Raw genomic sequence first — 27,991 nt, forward strand, 5'->3', positions numbered from 1 at the left:
ATTTAATAGTGGAGCCACACAAAAGTAATTTATCTATTAGGAAAAAACAGTTGTCACTGTATTTTCTAGGACAACTTGAGTCAAGAGGAGCAGTGTCTGTCAAATCAGTTTAAATGTCTAGATTAAATGTCTTTTAATTGTTGTTGCCATCTTCTTCACATTTTCTGTATGCTTTATTCAACATCTGTATTTCTTCCTGATAACCATCTCTTTCCATATGTTGCTTTTTACTGTTCTGCCGATGAGCTTCGACAGTGTCTGGAATTGATATGTTAATATCACTGTCAGGATTGTTTGATGGTATGAAGAGTGAGTAGGAGGCAGATTCCCCTAAATCGCATGAAACAAACCTATTTTCTTTCCGTGAGTACCGCAAGGATGGAGACCTAACCTGTGTGGAGGACTGGCTGATATTACTGATGATTGACACAGTATCCAGGGCCTCTTCATTGTCACAAATTTCAAGAACCTCTAAATGAATTTTAACACTTGTGTCAGCAAAGGTACTAGGAGACTCCTCTGGGTTAGGCTCGTGACCAACACTCTTAGATCGATATACTTCAATTTTCTTTGACGTGGGTGTTATTTTTTGCCCCTCTGTGCTTACCTCATATGTAGATAAAGAGAGGGTTTTTCCCGTGGGTGCCTGAAGAGATACAGTTCCTTGAAATGCACACAAAGGAATAGCTAAGGCACCACCTGAGCGCTGGAAAGAAAAAGAATGACCATTATCTAATGTTAATTTTTGAAGTCAGAATTAATTGTAAACAAGCCAGTTATGCTTGCTTTGTTAGTTGATTCTACCACTGTAGGTTTTTCTTTGGAATATTTTAGAAAACTAGTACTTAAATTAACATTATGACATTCTAAAGGGTAAAAGGAAATGTCTTAGAATGAAGATTGTATGATGAAAAGCGAAGTTCCAAGCAACTGTGACTCAGCTATAGCTTAGGGACACAGACACTTCATTATAATACATCTGCAGTCTTAAAATTTCATTGCAGCCAGTCTACAACGAGATAGCGGCTATGAGCTGGCCCCTCTGAAAGTGTTTTCACTCTGCTTAATTTATATCAGGATACTGGTCTCCCAAGGCTTCTCATATAGTCAGCAAAGGTAGAGAAATCATACCAGAGCACAGCCGAAAAATAGGACCCTAGTCTGACAGCATCTGTCTCCCTCGGGCAGTAATGTCTTAATTAGTCTTAACTAACTTAGATGCCTAAAGTTAAATGGCTTAGAAACCCAGCTAAACTTTCCAAAATAATTTATCAGATATCATTTGTAGAACTCTTTTGTATCTTTGTTCATTTTTGTGGTGAAAATTATGCTTGTAAAATGGTATCAATTGGAAATCTAAAACAAGGATTTACATTGCTACTATTCTAATGGTATTCATTCTCAGTAATGTTCACAAATTTGAAGGTAGGAAAAGGAAATTCAGTTAGAGCTGTGCTGTACTGAAGGTCATGCTCAAACTATGATTTTTTTGTAGCTGCAAAGAAAGTAATTATTCCAAACGCTATAAATAAATAAAGGCATTACACAAAGAAATTATTGTGAGTGCCTGTGTGGAGAACAGAAGAAATGGTTTGCTACTACAAAGATAGTGGTAGCTAATTAGGTAGTAAGTTGTTACATGTTCCCTTCCATAACACTGCCGGGTAGCTCCTGACTCTTTATCTCAAGCTCTAAAGGCTCACATTTTTACCTATGGAGGTCATTCATTCAGTGACTTGTGTTGAACAAAACACAAGTGATGGCAGAAGTAGACACACGGAGCAAAAAAACACAGTACTCTGGTTCTGGAGACTTTTACTGCAGGGCTTATCTATTGCTCCTTCTTCATTAGCTTTGCTACAGTTGGCCTTCGGCTGCTCACTGAGAAGGGCACTTGAGAACTGGCTGTTATTCACTAAAAACACCATTGAAAATGAATGGCAGCTTTGCCCAAGACAACCTCCTTGGCAGAGATTGGAAGTGCTGACTCTGGGACGGGCCAGTTTACAAGGAAGGACTAAACAATTTTAGAGGTAAATGTACAGCAGAAAAGACTACTGAAATTAAGAAAAGCTGCAGAATCCAGCTCTGCACCCACAGAGACACTAGAGAGAAGTCTGCACAGAGCACAATGAAAAGTTTCCAAATAGCAAGGTAAACCACCCAGTACAGACTTCCGTGTTGCCACTGCTATGCTGCTTTCTCAGGACCACTGATGGTCTTTTAAATCTGCCTCAAATATCTCCAGATTACATTACTATGTGATGTGCCAATTTACTCCTATTGTGCTGCAATTCCCTCTTCTGCTTAGGCGCTGACTTACTTCACCACTGGCTTCTCTGCCTCCTGCTGCTGCTGTCTAGAAGGGCAACTCACCAGGCAAAATGTCCGTGTCCCCCCACCCCCCTTTCCCCACAGTTTAGCACAACATAACTTTCTGGAAGATTAGGGAGTAAGAAGCCCTATGATAGCAATCAATGAATGAGGTGAAAAAATTGACAAAATGTGATATGGATACAGTAACTAAAGGAAGAAAGACAGACAATTTATCAGGATGCATGAACTTGAGGGTATCTGAAGGGTTTAGATAGCACTCACATTTCTTCCTGCCCAGTGCAAGGAAGGGCTAAGATGGAGGAGGGAGATAACTGTCTAGGAAAGCAGGATATTCTTCTTCATTTTGAGTGTTGTAATTAATCTACCTGCAACCGACAGACAAACGGCAGAAACCCCCGGCTTCCAAGAGTCTTGCCCGTGTGTGTTACTGGAGGACACCTTCTGCTGAAGCAGAACCTCCAATATCCTCCTCATGAGCTACTGATTTGTCTTCTGCAAACAGTGTGAAAAGAAAGAAACGAAGAACAAGGAAACTGACAGAACGAGTAGGTCTAATCCCATTTTGGCTAGTTCTGTTTACTATTTCATTTCTAGTAAAACTGAGAAAGTGAGTAGAAACAGAAAGGTTTAGTATATTAATTTGACAAACCAAGTCTTCCCTGTCACTTCCTAGTCACTAACTTGGAAGTCAATGACCGATACAACTTTTTGTCAGAAAAATTCAAGTAGAAGTATTGTTCATTTACAGACACCTCCTTCTGTTTCTACAAGTAAGAGAATCCATTTTTGTCTTTGCATCCATGCATCAGAATGCCATGTACTCATGACTATGAATAGCAACTACATAGTAACTACCGCCCTGTTAAGCAGCAGCTTTCAAATCACACCTTAAATCCACTGAGTGTAATACCTGAGTAGCAAGGAAAGCGGACTATAGCCTCCAAGTTTTGACAGAGTAAATGTGTCTGTAACAGATCTATTCACTATCAACACAAAATATTAAAAAGTTAAAAAAAATCAAGCTACTAAAGAAAAATGAGCAGCATTTACATGATGCTATAAAAATTACTAAATTATACACTGAGTTTATTAAAAATTAAATCAAATCCAGGAATTACGTGCTGGGGTAGAGAGAAATAAAGCCAGAGCAGAGATCTGAGCCACTGAGCTAGAAATTCACCGCTAAGTGCTGAGGTGAACAAGCACTAACGGGGCTGGCCCTGAAGTGCCAAAGCCCCAGCAAGACTCCCGTGGTCCCCACGGGAGTGGAGCCACTGCAGCTGCTGGCCACAGTACCGGAAAGGACTACGTACCTGCACTTCTAAGGGGCCAGCAGTCATCTTAGTTCTCAGTTGTGTGAGTAAGATCTGGCCCCTGAGCTTGACTGCAATACCAAGCACACTGAGCAACAGAAAGTAGGTGCTCTCATGGATTCAGAGCTGTTACCCGTATTTTGCTTGCTTTGCAAGCTTCGGTCAGGAATTGAATGGCCCAACAGAAAAATGCCATGAATAAAAACAGTTACTCCAAATGAGGGAAGAATGGATTTCTGGCTTTATGTACAGCCAGGCAAATTTGATCACCAGTGGACTTACTCTCAGCAGGAATTAGTGTAAATGAGAATAGACTGTGACCTTTATCTTGATCTTGATAACCTTATTAAATATTCATTTTTGATTTTTAAGTGGCCATTAACACCCCATTAGCTTGTGATATATTCATGGCAAAAAACAAGAATCTACCTAGCAAGCCAGACCATACTGGTAGATCCTGTAAAGAAGGATTTTATCTTCCATTCTCATTGTTACTTACAGCTCAGCTCTGTAAGTCTTGTAATGCAATTTCATTCTAAAATAGGAACAGGAAGCAATTTGAGTAATGCTAAACAGTGGCCTTCGATTCGTCCATTCAGATCCTTGTGTCTCATCCCTGCATTAACTTCAGCATCCACAACTGTAGCAGGGTTGTGATTCATACTTCGGCCCAGAATGTTTTTTGAAAGTGTACTGCTTCATTGGCCTCTCCACATGCTTTTCCCCCTACTCTTCGTATTCTCATATTTAAAAGAAACCCTGAAGTTTCTGAAAGAAATACACATATTAACTACTCCCACACTAGCTACGCTACATGTTCTCTTTTAAAAGTATTATTACAAAGATGTTTTTAAGAAGATACAGAAAGCTCACAGCTACTGGTTCTTGGAATTGTGTTCAGAAAGACAATGTTTTGATATTGTCTTATCATCTGAATGCATGTGGGAATTATGCATGAGCATAAAGGTGAAGAGCTTTGTGAAACAAATAAACCTTATTTTTAAAATCAAAGTGCCATTTTGCAGCTTTTGTGTTTCAGGAGTTTAGCAGCATATCAGATACACACATACAGTTATCATTATTTCTGAAATAAAATTTAGAAAGCTTTCTAAAACCTTAGTTTTGTGTTTATCAGGATTAGTTACATTGTGATTTGTATTATCACACAGATATGGCACACTTTAAGTACATACTGTCTAACTCTTGATGTCTCCCATACCTGCCTGAGATTCTCAGTAACAACACAGGGCAAGAAAGTCTTGCTATGAGTGATTCTGATCCTATGACTTGTCTTTCTGAGACTCCAGTCATGTCATGCTCAACACCTATGAGGGGTGAAGGAAGGATTAGGCACATATCTGTTCAAATGCAGTAAATTTAAAATGAAGCCTGTTCTTTTTCTTTGTATGAAGAATATATTACATGAAATATATTTCACTGATCATCATTTCATTTTCATATTGATGAAAATCAGATGAATATATTGCATAAAATATTTATTATGTTTCATTGTACACACACACATATATATTTATCTTATTACGATTCATTGTTAAATTTCTGATAGGACTGATTGGGGAGGGGAAAGATTGGGACAGACTTATTTCTGTGCCACAGAAAATCTAATGATTTTGATAGTTGAAAAATCAAAAAAAAAAAAAGCTCAAATGTTCTGTTTAAAAAAAAAAAAAAAAAAAAAGGCAAAATATTTTTTAAGCCAAAATAGGCACTTTTATGTTCAGGCCACCCTTAAATTTTATCTAGAAGAATATTTGAATTGTCTTATAAAATTTGTAGAACAGCTTTAAGCCTGAGCTGTTCTCCTTAAGAACAGCCTTAGCAACACATATTACATATCCCTCTGGAGGTCTGTTTTTTGCAGGCTTGCATCAGAGAAACAGCAAGTTGATAATTTTCAAAGTTGCTTAATATATATCCATGTGCACTTTAGCACACATGAATGTTGCAGGATCTCTAACACAGTGACACTAGCCATGAGCTCCCAGCCAACATGAGCTGGTCCTTCCCTTGCCTAGTTTTACTTTCTATGAAGAGTGTTCTTTGATTTCCATCATGTCGTATTGCAAGGCATTTCCTCTGTACAGTTCTTGTCTGAGGTAGCTGTAGGCTATTCTGTCTGTTAGAATCTAGGGCATGGTTTTCACTGGAGAACTACATCAATTTTTTAACAAGCAAAGATGAAAAATTACAACGAAGTAAGTCACAAATGTACTCGTTCCTTTATGAGTGCTCTTGCATTTTGAACAGAGAAATATCTGCATAATTGATACTGCAGATCCTTTCATTATTCACTCATTTCCCAGATTACACGGAGAACAGAAAAAAGTTGTTACGGCTATGAGGCAAATCATCATCATAATCCTAGTAGTTTAAGACCAGCCTCTTTAGTGCAATTTTGGCTATCTGAGCAGAATTTGAGCCTGATTCACCAGCTGAGGGTATTATAATGCAGGGATAATCTCAGCCTGTGCAGAGAACACAACCAAGTCCAAGGTCACCTAGTCAAGGGACCCTGGCAGAGCAGTGTGAAAGGGTCCACAAAGAGCCACCTGACTTATGGTCTTTAAGTAATCCTAGAGAAGGCATTTTGTAATTTAGAAACTCTGCTGTCTTGCCTGAATACAGAAGAAGGGTTTTACTCTCATGGCTTTTTTGAGGAGGAAGGAAAGGAAAGGTAACTTTTGTAGGATCTGTCACTGTATTTCTCCTTGCAAACTGGTAGAAACAAAAACAAAACACCCTTTTCTATCCTGTTTCCCAAGAAACGGTTATACTTGTGTTAAAGATTAATAAACAGGTACTAAGTAGCCAGTACACTTGAAGGAAATTGTAATTTCATCACTTGCCAAACAGGGCCTTATTCTGCATGCTGTTAAGTGCCTCCCAAGGACATATGGCATTCTCTCTGCTTCCCCTTAGCATCTGGAGTTGATCAGGCAATTTCCAGGGCTGGGCACTTCTGGAGAAATCAGGAATGTAAGACTGTAATCAAATCTGAGTACTGTTTTCGATAGTATTTACATTTGATTACACAGTAGGGAGAGGAAAGCATTAACAGCTCTATTTTCCAAACATAGTTATCAATGAATACTTCATCGCCTAAGAACAAAGCTGACTGTGCTCCAAAAGTAGATCTTTACCTAGGCTAGCAGCTGAAATCCGAAGAAAGAACATGTTTGTTCAACAAGTCACACATCCTGAATTGTGGCTCAAGTAATTCACAGCTCAGTTTGATTTTAAAGACAATAAATTGCTGCTGCAATACTGTGAAGGCCAATGGAGAAAGAAAGGCAATGCTAAGTTGATTGGGAGGAGAAAGGAAAAGCCTAAGAGCCTGGACTTCCTATGCTGTCAAGGGAAAGTAAACTTGTTTGGAGGACACTCCAGTGCGCCCACGTGAGGAGCCTTCCTCCACTGACTTTGTGAGAAAGCTGTGTTCTTAAAAGAGGGATCTCAAGTTGGATTTAGTTGCCCAGATCTGGTTGATTAATGACATCTGAGATGCCATAGGGGATCTGAGATATCCTCAAAAGATTTTCAGATATAGATCAGGACTAATGGGAGACCTAACCACTCTTGAAACAGCAGCTGAAGGCCAAGTGGGACAACCTGAGACATCTCAAATGGTTCCACATATCTATGTACAGGCAACAAACAGCCCGAAGCCTAAGTTAGTCTGTAGACCTCTCCTCTTGATTTCTAGTTTTGAAATGTCATGAAGTACAGACCCTAGAAGGACAAAACAGGTGCTAAAACTCTGCAAGATAGTGTAAGTGTTATAGGGAAGTACAGTTCATACTAGAGTTTGTATCTTATATCTGGAAAAGGTAGGAGTGCTTTGATGTGAGGTCCCAGAACAAAAAATGACTTTCCTGAGACTGCCAGACAGCACAGTGGTAGAGCCAAGGCAAGTTTTGCTGTGTCCCAGTTCAGTGCCACTTCCACTGGGCCATGCTATCTTCCTAAACAGAAATCTGAATTAATCTGAATAAAGCTCTAATGAATTTGCATTCCTAATTACTTTGATAGAATCCAGGCTCTGGCTCGTAAGTTTTATTTTTAGAATGTCTCCAGTAAGGATCCCATCGTTTCTTTTCACAGACAATGTATTTTCTGTTTATTTTAAAACAGAAGCTCTCCTAAAAATTAGTTGAAGTAAAATTAATTGCTGCTATGATTTGCCTTTTGAAAGGCTGACTGCAGTAAATATAGAGTAGGATATGACAGAAATAGACAAGTTCACCTCAAATGACTTGTAAACTAATACTTGTCACTGGGCTTCCCAGTCTAGATGGATCTTTACTTGGAGCAAATTAATATAGAAGGAGCAACAGAGATATCCAAGACAAAAATACCTGCATCTACATACCAGAACTTTTGTACTCAGTTGTCTATGGTTGAGGTAAATTAATTCAACAGAAAGATCTTTAATATTCTGCAAATAATACATATGGCAACTTTTAGTGACCCCTTGTATGGAGGCAGCACAGATAGAAGCTGAGAAGGTGCTTTGCTTTAAGATCTGCTGGGGGCCATCCTGTACCTGTTAGAGATGAGAGGAGGCTTTGGCTTACTACAGTGTGCACCAGCTGCTTGCTCATGGTCATCTTAGGTACCAGGCAAGTTTAAGAATACTTTCGCCATATGCCTATAACCATAAGCATATTTGGAACTGATTCTTCTTACCTTTTCACCCATAGATCTCATTCTCATACATATGTTTTGAAGACAATAAGGGATTGTGTTCACTCAGCTTTATATTTAGATCTGCTTTGTTTATCTGAAGGTTTAAACGATGATAAGGCAGGATGCTGAGAAAAAGAAAAAATATTTTCTTTCCTTCAACTAAGGTAGATAAACAGACTTGATGACTCAGATGAGTGCATAGTTTTCCTTATTACTGGACTTCGTAAGAGTCATTTGCCATGAGCTCCAGTTCCTCTGTCCTGCAAAACCGAAGATGTTTTACCACTACTTATGCTGAAATTATTATAAACAATCTAAATTTTTATGTAAATATTTGTAGTTTCAAATCTACTATATCTAGTCTTCTTCATAGATAGAACAGCTGATTTTACAAGAAATATTTCCTTCTAATGTGGAAATAGACTTGCCTAGCAGGATCTGCTGATATGCCTGGCCTTCACCAAACTTTTTCCTTCCTTCTGGCCACCTGTCTCAGTCCTACAATGATCTTTGAAAAGTAACTGGGAAAACAGGTATATCTGTTGTAGTTGGTATGTCTCTTATTTTTAGATAGATTTATAGAACAAATACTGACTTAATGATCCCTTTCTACTTCTGTGCATTTGATTTCACAACACAGTGTGAGAGGGTTATGGTAATTCACAATAAATTATTTGCACTTTCAGGTAAAAAAGTGTGCAGACCTAAAATTTGCCTGTTAGTTTTAATCATTTGCATGAAGGAACATTTGGGATGTGTGCAAAAATCTACGTTAGAGGAATATTTAAGCTGTGCAGTCATGCACTTTGAAGTTAATAAACACCAACACTTTGGCTACCCAGGCAAATGAATTCTGGCTCTTGCATTTTTTTCTTGTGCGTTTTCCGCAAGTAGCACCATGAAAGTGGGCAACAATTCATCAACTAATTGATGGCTAAGGTTAAGGTCTATGTGTACAACTACATCCATACAGCAGAGGGGCATATGGAGAAGCCAGCCGAGGTTTCAAAAGCATGAAAAAGCACTGAGGCAACCACTTTACTCCTAGCTTTAGAGATCGCTCCACCCCTGCATCTTTGTTATACAGTTATTGATCAGTCCTCGGTAATAAGGGTTTTGTCAACAGGAGTGCAATTAAAGTAGCAGCAGTGTTTGAAGAACTGTCATCTCCTGCTTTAGAAGGGTGTTACTCTGCAACCTACATATCACTCTTTAAAAAACATGTCTTTTGCAGGAGCTGCTTGGCTTTTGCACAGGTCTATGTACCTGCCAAAACTTTCTAGTTATGAACCTTTGAAAATGATCTGTTTTGGTTTTGACTGACAGGCTAATTAAATTAGTAACTGGCTGTAGAAAGCTGTTATTGCAGAACACAGAAGAGGTCTTTTGGGCAACCAGTGGTGGGTTCAGAAATCTGAATCTGATTTCAGATATCTGGGGAGTCTGATAGAGGTCTCTCCATCACCTTGCCACTAGGAAGTGGCCACTCTTTGAACAGGAGATGACCTACTGACATTCATTCTCATTTTTGTAACAGCTGCAAAATTAGGCCTTGCCATTTTCACCAGACTCAATGAACTTTATTTTATGCGAGTACTGCCACCAGAAGACCCTACCCTTGGAAAAAAGGTTTTAGTTTATTTGCAGGCCTAATACTAGCAGGCTTTCAGCCAAACAGAAGGCATTGTAAAGTTAAACTGAAACAGTACTTTTGTTTACAAGGGAAATATCACGATTGACTGATTTGTTTGAAAAATAGCACAAGTCTGTAAAGAATGTTCTCCATTTCAGCCTAGAATGTAATAGCTTTATTGGAAGGTCTCTAAATTGCACTGCTTTTGTAACCCCTATTCCATTAAGTGGCATTAGGCACAGTGTGCAAGGTTGCCTTGCTCAATGTGATATCGATCGTGTTTGTAGCATTGTCTGTTCTCTCGTAAGAAGAACACCGATAGCCGTCAATGGGAGCTTTTTGCTGGATTGATTCCTGTAAGAGTCTGTGACAAACAGTGTCTGCGGTACAGCTCTACAAGGCCTTAGCACTTATCCTTATTATTCTCCCAGAGCCTGGTATTTTTTCTTTTCTCTACGTGTGTGTGTGCACGCATACTTGTACCTAGCATTCAAAAAAACTATCTAAGCAACAGATTTGGAAGCTCTTATTTATTATCTGAACAAGACAGAAACAGCAGCAGCCATAAAGAGCTAGCTTCCTCGTATTAGTGTGCCAACATGAGGGAAATGTTACAAGATCTTGCCTACATTCAGCCTTGCCCTCCTGGGCGAATGTTTCTCTTCTCAGTGTTTCTGCTACTGCTGCAATTCGACAGAGGGCCAACCTCAGTTTTACCGTAAGCAGACTGTCAGCAGGCCTCTTAAGCCTTGCATCACTTTGTCCTACTTTGAGTAAAGCTAGGAGATAGTGGTTAAATGCTACACTGACTTTCCAACCAATAGAACAGCACTTGCAAGAAGAAACTGGACTTTATATCACAGTAAAGGCTAGATATACAGATATAGTAGTATAAGCTGGGGAAATACCTCAGGCTTCTGTGCTGCACTTGGCATTTACTGGAATGTTTACAACTAACCTGGGGTGAGAAAGATCCTGTATCACTGCTAAAAAAACCCTTCAAACTGCAAACACATAGAGACACAATGCTGCTCCTCCTACGTGAAATCATTTAAACAGTCTCCCTCTCTTTCTCTTTGCAAGGTTCTGTATAGGGAGTCCCTTGAAAGGGTTTGCCTGAGGCAGGCAGGAGATGATGTAGCAAGTCGAAGAAAAAATCCGTAAGTCTGTAATACAACACAAGCCTAGCAGATTTCTTTTGCCTGAAGGCACCTAACTAGAGGCAAAAAAATACATGATATATTTGCACCCAATCTGTCTAGAAAAGGAAAAAACACCTCTATTGTGTAAGTCATTAAAGGTATCTTTCATCAACAAGGCTGTTTCATTCTCCTTTCATGCCACTTTTATTCCAGAAAAATCAATTTGATGGAATTACTCTTTACTCTCAGAACTGACAATGAGCAGACAATCAGCTATGGTATTTTCCAACGTAACACCTTCTTCCAAATAGCACATAGCTTCAACAGAAAGTTAAAGGCCTCATATATGTATTCTGGCATCCTATTCTGTGAAAAGCTAAATCAAAGTGATTACTTTGATTCTTACTGCTGTTAAAATGGGCATCCTTTTGCAAGTATCACAGGTTGCTGAAAGACTGAAAAAAAGAAAGTAACGTAGGAAGAGATTTTTTACTGTTTAATCACTTCAGGCTAGTGAGTGTTGCAGGCCAGCTGGCACGTGCTGTCAAAGAACATTAAAACATGTTCAGTCCTGTTATAAGTTACTTTCCTCTGGAAGTACTGGAGGGGCTGTTGGCATCAAACATGTGAAATACCAATAGTTCTTCTAAGGAAAGTTTTGGGCAGAATGTGAAAAAGCTCTGCTTCATATAATGAGCTATTTACCTGACTAAAAACTGCCATGGCTGCATTTCAGGTACTTTGAATCAGATTCACTGTTTACTAACTTATTTACAAAATTCTGTAAAATGCCTTTTTGATTTTGATAAAGTTTGACTTCCTAAAGATAACCTAGCCACAATTTTTTTTCTGACCTTCAAACTTCCAAATGGTAAACCAAATTTATAACCTGAGGTAGTAAACACACAACACTCAGAGAGTATTGTGCTTTTTAACACTACTACAGTTTCACACCTCTACCTGCTGATACACATTCAGAACAAGGTCAGACAGCCTGTAACTCTCACCCTTTGCAGCTGTAAGACACACAATGTGTTGAGAGGTTGGAATTGAGGACCATCACTACAGTAACTGAAGGACTGTGTGCATAAAATTGGTATGCATTTATCTCACTGTGTATATCAGACAACTATTTAAGGCTAGCAAGGAAAAAGTAATTGTAATAAAGATTTGGTTGCCTGGGTTACCGGAAGGGTTTATATTTTGATCCACAAAATCTTCAATACTGGACAATTTCAATTCAGCTGAAATTAATTATCTTTTGTCATGATGGTTCACAAACTTTTACCCAAATACACAGATTTTTCACATTTGAATTCTGAAACACAGTGCAGCCAAATGGCTCAGTCATATTAAGAACAGCAGTTACTATCTCCAGCTGTACCTGACATAACACTGAGAGGAGACCAGCAGTTCTAGTTCCCCATTCAGTTTTCACTGGAGATGGGAAGTCTTTTACTGGCTCTTATCTAGCAGTGCAACCATCTTCCAACAAGATAGAAACCATACCACAAAATTCACACATTTCAGCAAACCTTTGATCTTATAGGTTTCTTGGAGCATTAGGAAGTGGCATGCACACTGGGGCAATCTGCCCAGTATCTACTGCGTAAGTTTGGAGTTAGAAAAAAACATGAAATGTAAGAATTGACGTTTCTTTGTAACTGAGAGAATGCCATATATAACTCCCATCTCTAAGTTCCTCCTGCTGCAGAAGCAGAGCTGGGAGGAACTGTAGAAGACGGCTTCGCAGGACAGAAGTACAAATGGGCAGATTTTCACGCATGATATGTAGTTCAGCCTCTTGCCTTCCATTAGTGCTAATGGGAAAAACACTATGTCCCTACTCTGAGGATGCAGCCTAAGAGGATATTTTTTGCCTTGTAAACACTGTGATTTAGTACACAACACCACATCTGGTATTCCCACCTCGGTCCCCATTTTATCAGCATAGTCATTGCCACGTGCTAGCTTTGCAGCACAGAAGTCTTTATGGAAGCTTGTTTTTGTGCTCATTTTTCACAAGCTGAAACAGAGGCAAAAGTTTAAGGTCTAAGCCTTAGGTCAAAGGGCTTAGTAAATCTGCTGGAAAGTGTGAAAGAAGGATCAGGGAAAAAATGGACATGGCAAGGTAGGAAGGAGCTTGAGGAGAGCTCAGGCTTTGGTTATGGAAATAGAAGAAAACTAGAAGAAAGGCCAAACACAAGCCAAGAAAACTGCTGTATTTCTTTAGAATTGTGATAGGGTGGAGTAAAAAGCATTTAAATAAGGAATTCAAGGATATATTTACTGCAAAAGGTTAAGAAAGTGGCTGCTTCCTCCCCTGCCTTATTAGCACTTCCTTTTAGTATATGTGTTCTCATACTGTGCAGAAGGGCTCTGCCAGTCCCCAGCTCCCCTTCCTCCCAACCACATCACAGCTCCAGCTCTTCTTCCAAAGGAGTTCTGAAGCTTGGACAGGGATATTGACAAAGCAGCCTGCCTTCAGGCTCAGCCTTGTAGCACATCTAATTGTACATCTTCTTCCTACTCCACCTCACGGACTGTCAGCTGATATGACAAAAAAAAAAAAAAAAAAAAAAAAAAAAAAAAAAGGAATAAGCAAAAAAGCCATCACTAACAGTTTTTTGTTCAGAGCTGGGCCCCTTACAGAAAGCAAAGTGAAAGCTGTTTCTGGGAGCACACTCTAAACAGGCAACTGGGAGGTAAAGGATCCACTGTCATCCAGAGCCCTATCAAGTTTTAGGTTAGCTATTACAGGTAGGCTATTACAACTGTGCTGCAATTAGAGAAGGCAACTAGTAGCAGCTCCTAGCACAGTTTTTTTCCCCAAACATTCTGTAAAAAGACTTGGGCAGAAAAAAAATTTAAAAACACAGATGACTACTTGCAAATATTATTTGTAAAGATTCGTTCCTCTGAGAAGAGGTATTCTGTTGAAACTTCCAAAACTGCTTACAGATTTAGATGCAAAACTCTAGTAATATCAGTGGATACTATACACCTGTATCCTACTAACAGATGTGAAAATTTTCCATGTTCTTGTTTGTATGTAACTATGGTGTAAATTGAGTAAAATATGTAACTAAGATGTAAAGTGAATAAAATTCTAGTAAGTCAAACAAACCAGGAAGTTCATCATCCAGCTGCTCCTCCCTCAAAAAATGGCCATGGCCTTGACTTAAAAAATGGAAATACATTATGTCTTTTTGTAAAAGGGAGAATGGATTTACAAAAATGGTCTCTAAAACTAAGAAATGGAAGAAAGTGTCTTTTCTCACTTTTCTGTCATACACTTTCATTTCTTACTGTTTTTTTCTTTCCACTCAGAAAATGGTGCAGCAGCAGTATCTAAGTAGTAGATAAAGAGCTGAAATTTGAAAAAAACTGTGAGAATAGATATAATGCTAATTATCTGTTTTCAATGGGACTGTTCCAGAGGAACATCACTTCATGTTGTCAAAAGGCTAATATTTTGCACACGCAAGGTAGTTTCCTGAATGCACCTCAGACATGGTAGTGTTTCTGAGTTGTATATTTCTTTAAAGCTTTTTCAAAGAATAGGGATTTCACATGCCTTTCTGCACCTTACACAAGCCAACATGGAGGATGTATACTGGAAAAATAGTCCCAACAAAAAGGGAATCAGTAGTGACAGCAGCACAAAGCTGTAAAACTATAGAAGCTGGCCATGGAACTCAAACCATTACATAAAGTCCTAACATAACGTCAATTAATTTCTTTGAAAGAGAACTAGATTACAGATACAGACACAGAATACTGTATCTAAGACCTGCAAAAAGTACAAATATGCAAGGATCAATTCTCAGTGAGAGCTGCAGGGTCCATGAGCAGGCAAAGGACCAAGTAATTTCCATGACAGTAAGGCAATTCTTTTTGACAGCAGCCTATAAAGACTGCAGAGAACTTTAATACACTGCCAGTGAAGGCAGAGCTCGTAACAGATGTACTGTGAAATAATCAGCCTTTTGTTGTTAAGTAGAAGGGAAAAGACAGTCTGCAGGTATGGATTGTTTCTGGAAATGAAAACAGATGGCTTCATATACTGCTCTTCTGCAGTAACATTTTTTTCTTGGTCTGTTAAAAGCTTGCACAGTAGCAGTTGTATAGTCAATAGAACTGGCTGACAGCACAAGACTAGGTGAGGAACTGGAATGATAAAATTAGTGACTGGTATGTAAATAAAGATTAAATAATGATAAACAGCAAATTAGGGAATCTTCAGAAAAGGAGGCTAAAAAGAGAAGACTGGATCATTCTTGAACTGTGTTGCATTTTGACCAGCACTATTTAAGTGGTTCTGGAGAGTTGCTGTCGGCACAGTGGACATGCAACTATTTCACTCCAAACATGTGACTGCATGTTCTTCTCTTTCCCTTCTTGCTTTTCTTTGTTTTTACCCTAGCAGTGAATAAGTAGAGGTAAAAACCTAGCAAGACTAAAATCTCTGCACCAGTTTTGTGGTAACACAACTTGTGAGGCAAAGGTTGAATGGTGTTAGCTGTACAGCCCTTTCAGGAAGCAATACACAGATCAAACTCCAAGAGCATGGAAAACTGTTGCACGGCATCTCTTGAGTAAGATCATCACTTTAATGTTACCAGATTAATGTATTTTTATCTCCAGATCATTATGGCTACATATAAAAATAGTATAACTGACTGACTAGCTTAATATAAATAAACTAGCATGCATTTAAACAATATTAATTCTGTAAATCAGTGCTTAATATGACATTGTAAACTCTCCTTCTACATTGAAGCCATTTTTATAGGATTCCTGGTATGATATGAATGAAGCCTGATTCTGATAATCCTTAAACTAGTTTTATACACTGTTGGAACAGTTTCAGGTCGTCTTAGCACAGATTCAAGTCCAATTAACTATGAGATAACAATTTCAAAACAGTCTACTACAGGGCACGCTGAGGTAACTGAGAACAAGCCTCATCCATTCCATCGCTGCCCACTGATGTGTCTATACAGTTACAAGACTAGAGCTGGTTTACAGTTTGTTGGATAGGAAAGCAGGGGTAAATGTATAGATACAGCCATGAAGTCCTTCAAATGTTCTGAAAATGAGACAAGTGGATTTTAAAAATTTCATTGTTATGAACTCTAGAATTTGAGATTTCTCAGAAAAATTTGAGGTTTCTCAGAAACACTTAGGGCAATTATTCTTTCACAAAACTAAGTTCCTTCAAGACTGCTTTTATTTGGACACTACAACTCTCTCTTCATCCTCTTCTCCTGCAAATTGTCTATGAGAAGGATTAATAAAAAGGCATGAGTGAATAGGCTTTTAGAAAGTTGATGACGCTGATGACAGCCAGCTCCATTTTTGCTGATCCGGACAATATAGTTAGATGTCATAGCCAGCACATGGCAAAGACTGAAGTAGTTACTTGGTGCTTCATCTGTTGACAAAATCAATGATGATACACTGATGGAAGCAACATCGTAACACTGTAAAAGTTTTATTTGTCCTGCTAATAAGAAATATTTGTCCTTAGTGGAAAATCTGGTGCCTGGCTAGCTATTGTTCAGAGATCAGGATTAGATTATTTCAGCCTTTGGCCCTGACCAAAATGTTCTGCATTTTACTTTGCTTTACAAGCAGTTTTGGTTCCAAATGAGACAACCTGCCTGCTACAGCAATATACATTCTACTACTCATTCAGTAGCAGCAGCTCTCATATTGAGTTCTTATAATACCTGTAATCAGCCAGAAGTTTGCTGTTGTTCTCCCAAAGTCTAATCTCAGTCACCATGGTGTTCTCTAGCTTTGATTACTGCAATGCTCTCCATGATTACTGCAGAATGGCAAATTGTTAGGTTATGTGAGTAAAGGCTCATCTCCCCAAACACAATGTAGCACAGAAGAATGACAACAGGAGGAGGAACCTCAATAATCCAATTTGAGAAACAAAGCCCACTGCTCCCAGGGCTATCAGAGGAGAGTCATCAGCCCATTCTCCAGGCCTGAAACCTGTCAAGATGAGCCTGACAGAGAGGCTCTCCAAATCACCTTACAGACTATAGGTGGTTACAGCCTTCAGGCATACAGCAGTCATTATGGGATACAGGGGAAGTCCGTATGGGGATTGTACAAGACTTATTACAGGAAGTTTAGGGGAAAGATCAAAGGTGGAGAGAGGGCAGGATCAAGCTAGTTTGAACTAGAGCTGACAAAGAATTTCAATATAAGAAAAAATGTATTCAAATTTTTTATAAGATAACTCACTGTCCGTTTTCAATACTATCTATAGAGGAACTGACATTCTGTTTTTCTTAGTAACTTCTCATGCCAAGCAACCACGCCCTTTGCTATGTGGAAACTCAGCATGTGAGGACACACTTACCACACCACTTGCAGCTTACAATTTTACAGAAACTTACAGAATTACAATTTCTGCTTCTTGAACAGCAAGCTGGAAGTACTCTAACAAGAACATCTATGTTTATTTCTGTGATCAAAAGTTTATAGTCTGAAACTACTGAAAGTCAGGAAGTTGCATCCCATTAGGATAATCACCCATTTCTTGATAATATTTGTTATTTTTTCCTCAACTAGTTAGTTTAATTGGCAAATTAAGCAGAGGTACACAGAAAAAGGTGACTTTAACAGAGGCAACTATGGGGAAAGATGAGGAGAAAATGACTTTTCTTAGATACCTAGGGATCTCCAGATAAGCTAAACAAAGGGGGTGGCTTCCAACTTACTTATTGTTTGGTCCAAATTGATCTTTCATCCAACATACATCCATGAAATGCATAAAAATTCTTTTCACAACACTTGCAGACTTTCAGATTCTGTCCCTTTTCACCAGGAAAGCAAATGTCAGTACTGTGAAGCTCTAGAAGCTCATGCTGAATGTCAGAAACAATGAGATCTGCAGCTCAGAAGCCTTGAACTTTTAGACCATAAAAGCCTTAATGCCTGGCAAGTGCACAGTGTGTTATAACTTGGAAAATGTCAGAACAGGACAAATTAGGATTCCTTGTAATGGAATGTCCAAAAGCGACATATAAAGCCCCAGGGCAAATAAAGCCAGCCACAGGCAGTCATTGCCAACTACTTCACAAAAAGATGCTGTTATCCGCTGTAATGGAAGTCACAGGTCTAGCAATTTGAAACAGCAGCTGTGGGAGATGGGAGAAGGCATTCTTGTTTAAAAACAAAGAATGTCTGGAAACCGCTGCAAGGAAAGTCATAGATAATGATGAGCCTAGCAACATATTGATCTTGTTAACTAAATTTCACATGACACTCAAGAAGGTAACAAGAACTAGTAGATTAAAAACAGGTTCAGTCATCATCTACTTTTGCCCCTGGACACAGTATCTCACCAACACATACCATAAGAGAGTAAACATTTGCTTTTCAATGAAAGGAATGATCAATCCAATATGAAATATAAAGCCAAAATTCCTATTTTGACTCATTTTATAAACTTGTGTATATCAAACAGGAGATCACTTTATTTAAACGTAAAATAAATTTCAGTCATTTTACCTACGAATGTGTGAAGATCCAGAACAAACTGATCTAACTTTGAAGATAGCCCTCTTTGGAGCAGGAGGTTGGACTAGGGAACCTCCATAGGACTCTTCCAACCTAAATTCTTTTGTGACTCCTGTCTTGTGGGCTTCACACAGGCTCCAGCCCCACTCCCACTGAATGCAATACTAAATTTCTACCAAATTCCACAGCATACACTGAAGCCCTCAGATTTTAGTTAATATTCAGCCAGGTAGACAGATAGGCTTTGGTTTCTGCCTTCCTCCTGCCCCAAATTCCTTTCTTATGCATCACCTTGGGGTTGTAGTGGGGAGGAAGGGCTGATATTCTAGGTACTAGTAGCTGTAAGAATTCAAATAAACAAGTAGAGACTGTATCCAATGTGGAGTTTACTAATTGGACACTAGAGAGATTAACAGAAGCCACAGTTCTGCAGAAAATGCTACAAAACATGACAGTGTTTCATCTACCCCATTCAGCACTGGATCCTGAAAGAAGAGTTTTCTTAATCTAGGCAAGAGTGAGTCTTTCCCTTCTTTTTAAATCTTAAAAGTCAGCTTGCTTAATCTAAGTTTCCCCTTCCAAGAATAGTCAGGATAGTCTGGGAAAAACTAAACCATCCAGGAAAAACACTGACAATCTTCCATTCTGCTTGAACAGGGTATAAACATGCAACTACTTCACCTGGAAATGTGTTTCTCAGGTTTACAGAGCCCTCCACTTATTTTAATGGAAATATTTAAACCCCTTTGACAGGCAATGGGTATTTTCATTTGTATGACCACTGGAGGACAGTGGGAGACTAACTGCTTCCACAGCATAGCAACCGATGCAGGAAACATAGCATTCCCCAAATGTTAACCATCTTACTGAGCATTTGAGTTCTTGATTTTGGCAATTGTTTTGTTCATTCCTCTCAAAACAGAGGCACACTCTTGTTTCTTCTCAGTCTCACAGTCCTAGAGAAAATTGAAGAGATGGTTTTCCTATGGCCAACTATGATCTGTCCAAATATAGCAGAAGAAAAGTAATTTTGCTGCTTACCACACAAGCTCCTGAAATTTAATCAAATAAAACAAAGGTTCAAACTGAATAGTAATACAATAATAACAAAAATACAGTAACGTCCTTTGCTTATATCCTTTTGCATCTGTTTTGCAGTTGCTCGTGGATAATAAACTGAAAGCCAATACTGGCTCCTTTTGGATTCTACCAAGGGAAATCTTTGAGGGTGAGTGGGCAGCGTTGAGATTTAAGTTGTCTTAATTTACAACAAGAATACAAAATTGTGACTCTGCCACATACAAAATATGAAAACTATGTATTTATAATAATAAAACCTAATGCACATAACTGCCCTGGTTTATCTTGAAAATAAGTATACAATTATGCTGCTATAGAATTATTATATGCACTATTTATGCTGACAAATTGTGTGCTGGAGCATAAACAATGTCTCACATGAAATGTGCATACAGAATAGGAGCAGATAACAGCACAATACAGTACTACCCATTTTTGCTCCTTAAATCACCCTTGAGACGCTTTTTTTACAGGCCAGTATGTGAACAGACCAACATGCAACTTCTACAGCTGTGGGATAAACAGTTGTTGTTCATTTCAGTTTCCACTAGAGATGTCACATTACAGGCTTGCCTGGTGTCTCATGCTAGTGTTTGACCTCTAATTCATAACCACTCATTTTTAGGAGCTGGAAGATCTTCATGCTCATTGCCCACTCAACAGTCTCTATGTTCACTTCATATGGGAATGGTTAATGGTATTTTCTTCCTTTCTTCCTTTAGAAGTATCTTTCTCAGCATTTGACCTGCATTAAATCTTGTCACACTCTTTCTCTTGAAAAAACTCACTGATTATACAAAATAAAAGGAAGTTTTGGCAGTTCTCCTTTAAGTCTCTACTCTTATATGAGAGAGCTAGTGATTTAAGTTCAACTTACAGTTGTCCTTATCTTGGACCCAATTTCAGGCTGTCGTTTTACAAATGGCATTTTGGGGCAATTCTTTTTTACCTCTTCTTCAGTGTTGAACTCAGCTCTAGTCAGGAACTGGTGCAGACCCTCCCAGCATAAACAGGGGCACTAGCAACAAGGTTTGTCATGACAGAACCAAAATGTCCCCATGCTGAAGAAATCACTGATCCTGCTGTTCTTGATAAACCAAGGTATGTGAATGAGGATTGCAGCAAGGAACATGTGAACGAGGACTGTGCACTTGAAACAGATAGCACTGCAATCTCATAACTGAAAGTGAACCCCAGTTTCTATGGAGATGCTAGTATGTTCAATGGGACATGCCTGTAGGTGAAAAGGTCACACTGTAAAATCGTTCTATGTATTAGTTTCAGACAATATGTCATTAAAGGCTAGGGTTTGCTGGTATTCCTCTTCTCCTCAGCTGTGAAAAGCTTTACTGGATTCCATACAGTGCCCAGCGAAGGCGAGAGAGTAGAATCAGAACTTCTCCGCAAAGAGCTACACAAGCTAAGTTTGTGGACACCCTTAATAAACCCTTAAATTGAAGTGCTATATATAATGGAATCCATCTTTAATCACTTCTCTCACACAGCTCCAGAAAATTAATTAGTTCTTGGCTGTTTCTTTTCCCTGGTAACTGTTCACATTCTACAAGAAAGGGATTTGATCATTTTAATACTTGGAACCTTTCTCTTTGAATCTAATAGGAATCTTCATACCCAGATTGAAATCTATACTAACCTGAGGTGCTCACTCTTCATGTTTCCTTCTTATGTTTGTTTTTCCAGTTCTCCTTTTTTCCCTACCCAAAATGTAACCACGGAAAAAAACCTGACACCAGATGTTTGGAAATACCCTTGAAAATGTAATCTTCTGCAGTCTTCTGGACAGAAAATTCCTAGTCACTGAGATGAATTCACTACAAATTCAAAATTTTGTAGTGAATTCTTACCATACACAGATCATGCAGGTGCATGCAAAATAGTAACAATAATGGAAACCCATAATTAAGGAGACAAAGGAAAAATTATTGCCAGATTAGAATTTGCAAATATGTGTGAATTTACTAAAATATACAATGCTAAGTATGATTTTTACTAAAAATAATTACACTATCAGTAAAACTAACTGGAATTTCAGTATCAGCAAAAATCATTTCACGTTTTTGTAAAATACTTCTTATTATCAGAAAAAATTGAGGGAAATTTATGTTTTACCTGTCGAGGGGTCCTCTCTGATTTGCTCCTGCACCATTCCCAATCTGTGAGCTCAGGTTTATGGCTTTCCTCATGAGACAATCTTCTCTCTGGTCCTTCAAAAAAAGTCGAGTTATCAAAACTGCTGGCCTCTTCTCTTTTAAAGCCTCCTGATTTGTCAGAAAGGAGATGGTCCAGGTTACCGTCCAGGCCAGGATCTTGCCCACTCTCTGTCCCCGCCAGACGGACGCTGCTGCAGCCGGCAGCCAGGCTGGAGCTGTCCACCACGGCCGCGGTGCTGAACTCCGTGCTCCCACACTCGCAGGCATGGTCGCTTGCTTTCTGGGGCTCCTTGGAGTTACCACAATCATAGCTCACCAAGTTGTGATATGACACAGATTTATCACCATCATCATGATGGTAGTTTTCATGGTTTATTTTGTAGATTCCATAACTTTGCTGGAAAGACAGATTGAACTCAAAACCTCTCCGTTTGGCTAAACAGAAAGAGGAGAAATGTCAAAGAGTCAAAAGCGAGCAGAAAAATTAGATTACACATAAAATGTAAATTACATTCTAAGACACATAATTTATTTTGATACTATCAACGACAGTTAATTTCCAATCCATAAAAAGTATTTATTGTTAAGAAGAAAGATATCTTAAACAGTAAGTCGCTTTGTTGCTTTCTTAATGAATTCAGAAATAACACATTCCAAAAAGTTCATGGGTTCCCAGAAACTGGTAGATTCATCTGCCATTTTCAAAAACAAATTGGTTATGATGTTAATCAGGTTCACACAAGAAGAAAATAGTTAAATTATGGTTCATTTTGTAATATCATTTTCCCCAATCCTATTTCAGCTATATGCCTAAAGGAGAAAATTTGTACAAAGTGGTAAAATGTATTTCTGAGAATTGAAAACTATTCTTCAATGCTAACAGTCAAATAAGAAAAACAGAGTTCTACAATAAAAAACAAAAAATAGCTGAAGCACTTGCACGATGGAACTTTGTATATTCTTCATTCTAAATTTCAGTGCTTCATTAATTAATCTGAAGTAATTAAACAATTAAATCTCAATCACCATTTATATCCCTGCATGCTTCCTTGTTTCTAACACAAATCACCTCAGATTCTTCACAGTCCTGTCTCCCTTTCATCCTGCTTTATGTAGTAACTAAAGGACAGCCTTTTATTCAACTCAAGAAATCATCCCCCCCAATCTATCATGCTACATTACAAAAGAAAAGGTATAGTGATATATAACATGCAACTCTGCTCACCAATTAGATACTGTTTTGACTGGATCAGATGATATTTTGGGTGAACTTCTGACCTTAACAATCATTACGTTAAAACTGCAGAATGTGAAAACTTGAGAAAACTTGAGATCTTTAGCATAAAATTCTAAAAAACATGTTTATTTTAAATTATTTTATAATTGTTGCTTTTCCATCTATTGTATGTTCTCTCTCTAAATATTATATTAGATATATATGGAATAAGCTGTCTTCTTGAAAAACTTTAGTCACCGTCTCTGGGAAAGTGGTTAAAAGGCCATGAGTTGCAGCAGAAGTCATTCTGCATTTGGAGATGTGTTCAAAGGCAGTCAAAGCCATGCACAAAAATGTTTTTTCTTCAAGATTTGGGGGCTTGCTTTCTCCTTAATACACTGCAGTGGATGTCAGGGACTCGTCCATGTAAGTCAGCAGACTTTCACTGCAGGAAACAAGGAACAACACTCAGATCCTCAGAAGTATTTAGCTCTTAGTTCCCTAAATGTAACTTGCCAACACTTTCAATTCACCTTGCACAGGCCTGAAGGGACAACTTTATCAAACCCTACAACTCCTGCTGCTGCAAGTCTAATGCAGAAATTTATATTATTATTTATGAAAATAATTGTAAATAATAGAATCCTGGGGTGTATGTAATGCTATCATGGGGTGCATTAGGAAGAGTGTTGCCAGCAAGTGGAGGGAGGTGATCCTGCCCCTCTACTCAGCCCTGCTGAGGCCTCATCTTGAGTACTGCGCCCAGTTCTGGGCTCCCCAATACGAGAGAGACATGGAGCTACTGGGGAGAGTCCAGCGTAGGGCTACAAAGATGATCAGAGGGCTGGAGCACCTGCCCTATGAGGAAAGGCTGTGAGAGCTGGGCCTCTTCAGCCTGCGGAAGAGCAGACTGAGGGGGGATGTTATCAATGTGTACAAGTACCTGAAGGGAGGGTGTCAAAGGGACGGGGACAAACTCTTTTCAGTTGTCCCATGAGACAGGACAAGAGGCAATGGGCAGAAATTAAAGTACAGGAAGCTCTGCCTGACCGTGAGGGGGAATTTCTTCCCTGTGAGAGTGACAGAGCACTGGCCCAGGTTGCCCAGCGAGGTTGTGGAGTCTCCTTCTCTGGAGATCTTCAAGGCCCGCCTGGATGCAACCCTGTCTAACATGCTCTAGGTGACCCTGCTGAGCAGGGGGATTGGACTAGATGATCTCCAGAGGTCCCTTCCAACCTTACTGATTCTATGATTCTATGGAATCATTTTCTGTTAATGTATTCTTGACAATAATTATGCAAGTAAATAAAAAAATGACTCCTGCTCCTTATTCCATTGTTTTTTGGCTTTCTTACTAATATTTCTACTAGAACACATTTATGATATGCTAACAGAGATCTAAAAGGTGCAGATGTCCTTTTGCAGATTTCTCTCCTTTAAACTTTTTGTAATTATCTACTGTTGAACTGCTTAATTTTTTTTAAGTTATTAAATTTTGTGATTGCCCCAGAAAGCAAACGTGTATGCACATATACACATACGTGCATATGCAATTAATGTAATTGAATTATTAATAAAGAGCCTGAATTTATATTAGTAGGTTCACTAAACTTCTTTAAAACATTTTAATAAATACTTAAAAAAAAAAAAAAACTACTGGAAAAGTCGTATTTTCATCATTAATTCAAAACGCAATCCCACTATGCAGATTATGGGAGCATTGGAGATCAAGATATTTCATAAATATCTGTGACAAGTACTTTACAGAAAAACATTATGCAACATTTTAGCCACAAATCTGATGCTATTATTGTTTGCAAAAATCTAAATGTATATTTCTTCTGTAGAGATAAGTTCATAGAGTGATAGCTGTACTTCTTTCCAGTCTCTTTCTCTGACTGAACATTACCAAAAGTTCAAGAAGTTTTAATGAAAAGAACAAAGTCATGTAACTTCAGCAGATAGGCTGGGCTAGAGACAGCATATGCAGTGATTACTTCAGTTGGTTTTACATGGTGGGCCAGAAAAACTAGTTCCAGAGCTTTAAAATATTCCAAGAAGGTCATCACTGAAGGTCTATCATCCTCTATTTCACACATATAGCAGATAAATGTTATAGACATGCAGGAAAATCTTTTTAGGAAAGTAGTGTGTAGCAGGTCCTCAGCTTTCAACAAGTTACATGAATGCACTGAGAGACCTACACCCACTCCACCAAATAATGACCTTTGGTGTTTGCTTATTGGTATCACTATAATTTCTGCTCAGTATCTATAGGGTAGGTGTACAAACAATAGATCCTGTCCTTCTTTTAATTCAAGAACGTGAAGTTGTTCACAATTTTTTTCCCCCTCAGCATTAAATATAATTAGCATGGTTCATGTATTTGATTAGTACTTCCCACCAGACTTTGGCAGATATATGTTTCCCAGGGTAGAACAGGAGAGTGAAACTAGGTTTCAGAGTTCATTAGTTCTGCTGAAAGATCCGCCAGGGACTTGGGAAAGTTCAGCCAAGCAAAGCAGTGTTATTGACACTAACTTCCTATCCTATTTACCACAAGATGTACTCCAGCTATGTGTCAGCCTCCCATACTTACTTTTGAGTTCTTCCGAAGACACAGCATACACATTCCTCCTGCAGTTAATGATGCAGCCACAAGGCAGGTGAATCCAGTTTTCTGACAGGACAAATACCGGGGTGACTGTGGCAGCCAGGAAAGTCAGCAGAAAGCTAAGTGTCTCAAACGAAAGGCTTTGAAAACCTATGATGTGCTGGACAACCATTTGTATCTGAAAAAGCAGAGCACACAGAAATTTAAATTGCTTGTATTTCCAGGAGGAAACATATCTCATCATGAATCTGGCACAAGTAAAAGCCACAAGCTGTCACCAAAGGTATGTTGAGCCTAACAATTGTTTTTCTAAAAGAGTGTAAACAAACATACTGACAGATTCTCTTCTTCTCATTCTGCATTTCTCAGAAGACCTCTTGCTTCAAGTTAAGTGGTAAATATAGATGCCTGAAAACTATTAAAAGAAGCAACTCACAATCCAAGTAACTTGAAAGAGACTGTTAAACCTCTCCTGCATGGTACTGAGAAACCCCAACTCCTGATGGGGAGCAAGAGAACTTAGAACCACATAGAACTGCGCTGCAGGTATTCTGTAATGTTCTCTTCCATTAAGAAGGGCCAAGATGCTAAGTCTATATACACCCAGAGGACAAGGATAACACTGAGCAAGAGCCATGTTCATATTCTGAATAGACTTATTCCTACTTATACGAAAATGTACTTGTTCCCAAAGGTTGTAGTTCGTGCACATGGACACCCCTGCCCCTAAATGCTATGGGGATTACAAAGATACAAAAAAGCCTTATTTTTCAAACAATTTCTATTTCTTAATCGATCTGTGACTGACAGCTATGAGGAAAGGCAGAAAAGCTAGCTTAGTAAAATTCACAGACCCCATAATGCTGATCAAATGCTTACTAGAGAGCTAGAAACACAGAAGGATGGACTTCATTAACCCTTGTAGTCAGGTGATAAAAATTATGTGAAGACAGAGTAGCATACTGGTGAATCAGGCTCTGCCAAATCTGCTGAAAGCCAGTTAAGTTCACACAGTGTAACACAGATCTGTTTTAAAAGGACTTTTGCTATACAGACTATATACTATACTATGCTAAACTGTTCCTACAGTATAAGAAAAAACTGCTATATCTACTGCTCATATATTTCAATTTACATCCCATGAACTCATATCCCGTTTACACACACATAAATATTAGAGAGTAAAGCAATCTGACAATTTACCATCATTGGAAGCCAGAGAATGACTTTTGTCAATGCAAGAATCAGTGAGAATCGTTTCTGGGCAAAACCCACTGTGAAGCTCCTGCTCTGTATGTTGTTCACACAACGGGGCTTGAGTCCACCGCTCTCAGCCACACCTTTCCTGAAAACTGCCTCTGAGCTGGCACATGCATTTTGGAAGCGCTTCAGGGTTTTATCCACAGGGTCCTCTGGTGACAGAGATAGGGTAGCAGTACTGCAGCCTGCAGGTGTCGCAGGGGTGACACAGCCTCGAGAGATTTCCTGGTAATCAATGTATAATTGCTGCTGTTCATCTGAACACAACAGCTGGTAAGTTAGAGGGACAGAAAGCACTGTGAGGAGGCAAAAACACAGCGAGTAGACAATAAATAAAAACAAGATGTAGGAACTGGCACAGTCAATGAAGCAGCCCCATGAGGTGGGGATGTAGTTGCCCCAGCCACAGAGAGGCAAAATGCAGATTAGCAAACTGACAATCCAGATAGTGAGAATGGCCCACGTCATGCTCACTGGTCGTTTGGAAGTGCTGCGGCTCATTGTTAGAGTTTTGTTGATGGTGTAGAAGTTGTAAGAAACTATAAGAGATGCTTTCAGATTGCTAGAAATGCCCTGAAATAAATACATAAGCGCTGAGGTGGTACACAGAGGCTGGGGGAGCACATCACTTGACCACTGGGTGACCATGAAAATAATCACTGGCACAATGCTGATCAAATCATCTACTGACAGCGAGGTCACAATCACTGACATCGTGGTTTTGTTCTGCATTTTCAGCAGGAAAACTAGTGAATAAATGCTGCCCAGAAGCGCTGTGAATGTAATGATAAAAGTCAAGCAGAAGAGAAAGACATTCAAAGTTCTCTGCTCATTAGGTTTATCCATAATGCTGTTATTTTCAGCGAAGAAGCTTGTGCTGTTGAGTGATATATTGAGACTAGGCATTACTGACATCGTCCTTGCCAATTTTTCTGTTTGCTGCCTCACTGACTCTGCAAGTTTTCACCAGCAG

General features: G+C 38.9%; 1 protein-coding gene across 1 annotated transcript; it reads right to left on the minus strand.

The window, feature by feature from the left end:
- Window positions 1-133: 133 nt before the first annotated feature.
- Window positions 134-27,939, minus strand: GPR149 (G protein-coupled receptor 149). The gene is made up of 4 exons (XM_062582237.1): window positions 26,962-27,939; window positions 25,744-25,936; window positions 21,888-22,363; window positions 134-706 (listed from the first exon to the last, which is right to left on the minus strand). Exons 1-4 carry the CDS (start codon window positions 27,931-27,933, stop codon window positions 134-136), a joined length of 2,214 nt encoding a protein of 737 aa, XP_062438221.1. The 5' UTR covers window positions 27,934-27,939.
- Between the last annotated feature and the right edge of the window lie 52 nt (window positions 27,940-27,991).

This window comes from Rhea pennata, chromosome 9 (assembly GCF_028389875.1).
Source record: "Rhea pennata isolate bPtePen1 chromosome 9, bPtePen1.pri, whole genome shotgun sequence".
Classification (NCBI taxonomy): domain Eukaryota; kingdom Metazoa; phylum Chordata; class Aves; order Rheiformes; family Rheidae; genus Rhea; species Rhea pennata.